Source organism: Xenia sp. Carnegie-2017, unplaced genomic scaffold (assembly GCF_021976095.1).
Source record: "Xenia sp. Carnegie-2017 unplaced genomic scaffold, XeniaSp_v1 HiC_scaffold_20, whole genome shotgun sequence".
NCBI classification, from domain to species: domain Eukaryota; kingdom Metazoa; phylum Cnidaria; class Anthozoa; order Malacalcyonacea; family Xeniidae; genus Xenia; species Xenia sp. Carnegie-2017.
Window position 1 is genome coordinate 2312313 of NW_025813483.1, and position 3040 is coordinate 2315352.

At 33.1% G+C, this 3040-nt stretch overlaps 2 protein-coding genes across 4 annotated transcripts in view; one reads left to right on the top strand and one right to left on the bottom strand.

The window, feature by feature from the left end:
* The window catches only part of LOC124440940, a 121004-nt gene that overhangs the window by 22993 nt on the left and 94971 nt on the right, over window positions 1–3040 (top strand). The gene's annotated exons all lie outside the window — the stretch shown is intronic.
* The window catches only part of LOC124442041 (DNA polymerase zeta catalytic subunit-like), a 72443-nt gene continuing 69896 nt past the window's right edge, over window positions 494–3040 (bottom strand). Inside the window, exons 6-12 of one of the 3 annotated variants that reach the window (XM_046992550.1) lie at window positions 2191–2415; window positions 1970–2107; window positions 1719–1857; window positions 1551–1587; window positions 1265–1483; window positions 983–1046; window positions 494–879 (exon numbers count right to left, since the gene is read on the bottom strand). In XM_046992550.1, the coding sequence (XP_046848506.1) occupies window positions 1822–1857; window positions 1970–2107; window positions 2191–2415 (399 nt within the window). In that variant the 3' untranslated portion in view covers window positions 494–879; window positions 983–1046; window positions 1265–1483; window positions 1551–1587; window positions 1719–1821. Of the gene's footprint in view, window positions 880–982; window positions 1047–1264; window positions 1484–1550; window positions 1588–1666; window positions 1858–1901; window positions 2121–2190; window positions 2416–3040 lie in introns of those variants that run through there. The other 2 variants (XM_046992548.1, XM_046992551.1) reach the window with 2 other exon arrangements.

A 3040-nucleotide genomic window follows, 5' to 3' on the forward strand; every position in this document is an offset into this window, starting at 1 on the left:
ACCATGATTCAGCAAAAATTGATCCTCAAGGATTCATTTTTTATCATTTTCGCGCACTGTTTTGAATATAAACGACGCAGCATATATTAAAATAGCATTCAGATTAAGACTGTCTATTTCTGTGCCAAGGTATTTATAAACTTCTATTATATTGTAAGTTCTCATCACCTAACTAAAGGATTGTATCACATTGGCCAAGTCGTTGAAATATATTAGGAAGAACAAAGGGCCCAGAATAGAAACCTGTGGGTTTCCTGTGAGACTTTCTTCTTCCTGTGATATAACTCTTCATATTATAAAGCGAATATATAACAAAAGAGAGACGCAAAGGTATAGAAACTGAGGTAGACCCAAATGTGGACAAAAACATAGACAAAAAGGTAACACAAATAAAGGCAAAAAGATATACAAAAAGATACACGGAAGATTGACAAAAAAAGGAAAACTAATGGAAACAAAAAGTTAGACACAAAAGTAGACGTAAAGACTAAAGTCAGACAAAAACATTATAATGTGCAAAGATTGTCGTTTCACAAAAAGATAAATTGCTTTTTTTTACATTTGATTTCAGACATTTGGACCAACAAACTGAAAGCAGTTAAGCTTGTTTCGGAAGAAAAAGAATGGACGATATTAACTAACCATCGTATCTAGCAAATTTTCAGGCTATCTGACAAACACCCCAGTTCCATGTCGGCGATGGCCATTTCTTACAACTGTGCATGTCGCACACGGCATGAAATTGAAAATATTGACTGCAGTAAGAAAATTAGGATTTATATAATTTTTTTTTTTGATAAAGATAAATTCCATGTTTTTATTCCACAAGATTTTCACATTAAAAAATGTCGAAATTGATAATGGCGTAATTTTATTCATCTGTAAAGAAATTGAAATTTTGTACAGTTACAAAAGCTAATTTAAACACCTGAGATAAACATAACTTTCTCATGAGTTTATTTTGTGTCTGTAAAAATCTTACCTTCATAAATCGTTGGTTAAAAGTGACTTGTCTTTTGATCAATTGTCGAGACAAGAATCGTGATCTAAGAAAGAAAAATGCTCAGGAAAAGGTTTTAAAACAGCCAAAGGCCAATAAACTGCATTTGACTTGGAGACACTGGAGATTGAAATGTCGCTAAAGAACAAAATCTTTTGATTTCCCATTCATAGCTTGCCATGTAAACGGCCTGGTGGACTCACAATATATATACGTCTTGTAAAATTACTGTCAAAAACGATGAAGGAGGAAAAAGATACTTACCATCTTAATATTTCCTCAGTTATAAAGCAGTTCTGACGAAGTAGAATATCAATTTGTAAATAGCTCAGCCTCAAGGGAATGGTGAACAAAAGCCAAATACGTTTTCATCGTGGTCAATAATCAATTTCTTTATTTATATAAGTCCTCCATCATGGTGAATTGAAACCACAAACATTTGTTCTATGTTTCTCGATCGCATTAAATGAAAAATGTTCACGTCTAAAATAAAGCAAAGAATTAACATTAACAAAAAGGAAAACTTTATAAGAAGACGTATTGTACCCACGCGAGGTTCCGCGCAACGATCACGTGACAAATGACGTCTATACAAAAATAGAAATAGTAAAACTGTAATCATGACAACAATATAAGAGGACTTTTCATTTCAACAAAAAATTGAACCCTGCAATTTCCAAAGCTGGAACACATGCTTTTGGTTTATATCTTTTCATACCACGATATTCCTTAGCAAAGATGAAATCCTGAATCGATACTCTATCTTTCATCATTTTAACGAACTGCCGCTGGACAAACTTCTTTACAAGACTCACGTCTCTTTATTCAAATAAAATCCTTAAAGACTTCTCTAAAATCTGTTAGAAAAATAAAATCACAGACTGCTTTGAACTCAAAATTACCCACCCCCCCATCTGCAGAATCTTGTGTGATTGGATGACACAGTAAATATTGTCGATTGTTCCATACCTTAGCGACCGCTGGACATGTATCTCGCCGTACAGTCTCTAGTCCTTTCGCATCAAACACTGGATCTTTCTGTTCTAATGTTTCGTACATATAACCAACGTAACGTTTCTTTGTTTGAAGAACACAAGGCATATATACCTAAAAATCATCCCTAGTTATACATAAATGTATCTTAAAGTCCAAATCTCTCAAATAGACACAATTTTACAGTAGATCAAAACCTTTTCAAACTTTAGTTTCACAGGTTTAGGATTCTCTGCAGTAACAGCATCAACAATTTCTTTTCCAATCTTAAACGCTTCCTCTTTACTGGCACATTTTACTAATACGAAAAGACTATCGGTGTCCCCATATACCACGCGACCACCCCACTCATCCCTTGTGTTCACGAGATTGATAGCTCGTTCCAGGCTCTCGCGTGCTTTACGAACAATGGCGTCAGCAATCTGATGAAAAACAGAAAAGAATATTCAGATGGCTTTATGAGTAAAATGAATTCAGTATGACAATAAGCACTTGATAGATTTTCAATCTAAGAGAATGTGACTAAGTCCAGGCTCACGATAATCATAATAATCAACATGTATCTATATTATATATATTATATATTTACCAATTATCTGTAGTAAATATATTATATATTTATTGTAACTAAAATATATATGTGTATTGGTAAATATATAATATATATAATATAGATACAATCAATTATTAAAAAGTTTACGGCGCACGGTCTGTTTAGAGGGAATGGGGAGAGTTTGTTTAAATTTCTATCATGACAAGATCAAAGTTACCTCAACACAAGGCATTCGTCCTGAGAAGTTTGTTGATGTGTAACCATAAGTGACATTTGCAATCAACTTTAAAGCAAGTTGTCGAGCATCAAGAAGTTGAAGAAGAGTCTAAAATGTAAATTATTTATGATATTGAATGATTAAAGAAAACAAACGAAGAATGGAAAGGCATCTTTTTTGAACATGATGAAAACTCCATGACGTTTTAGCGACTGCATCATATAAAAACATTAAAGATCGCTTCAAAAACAAAGGTTTAATAAAACCAACTTACTTT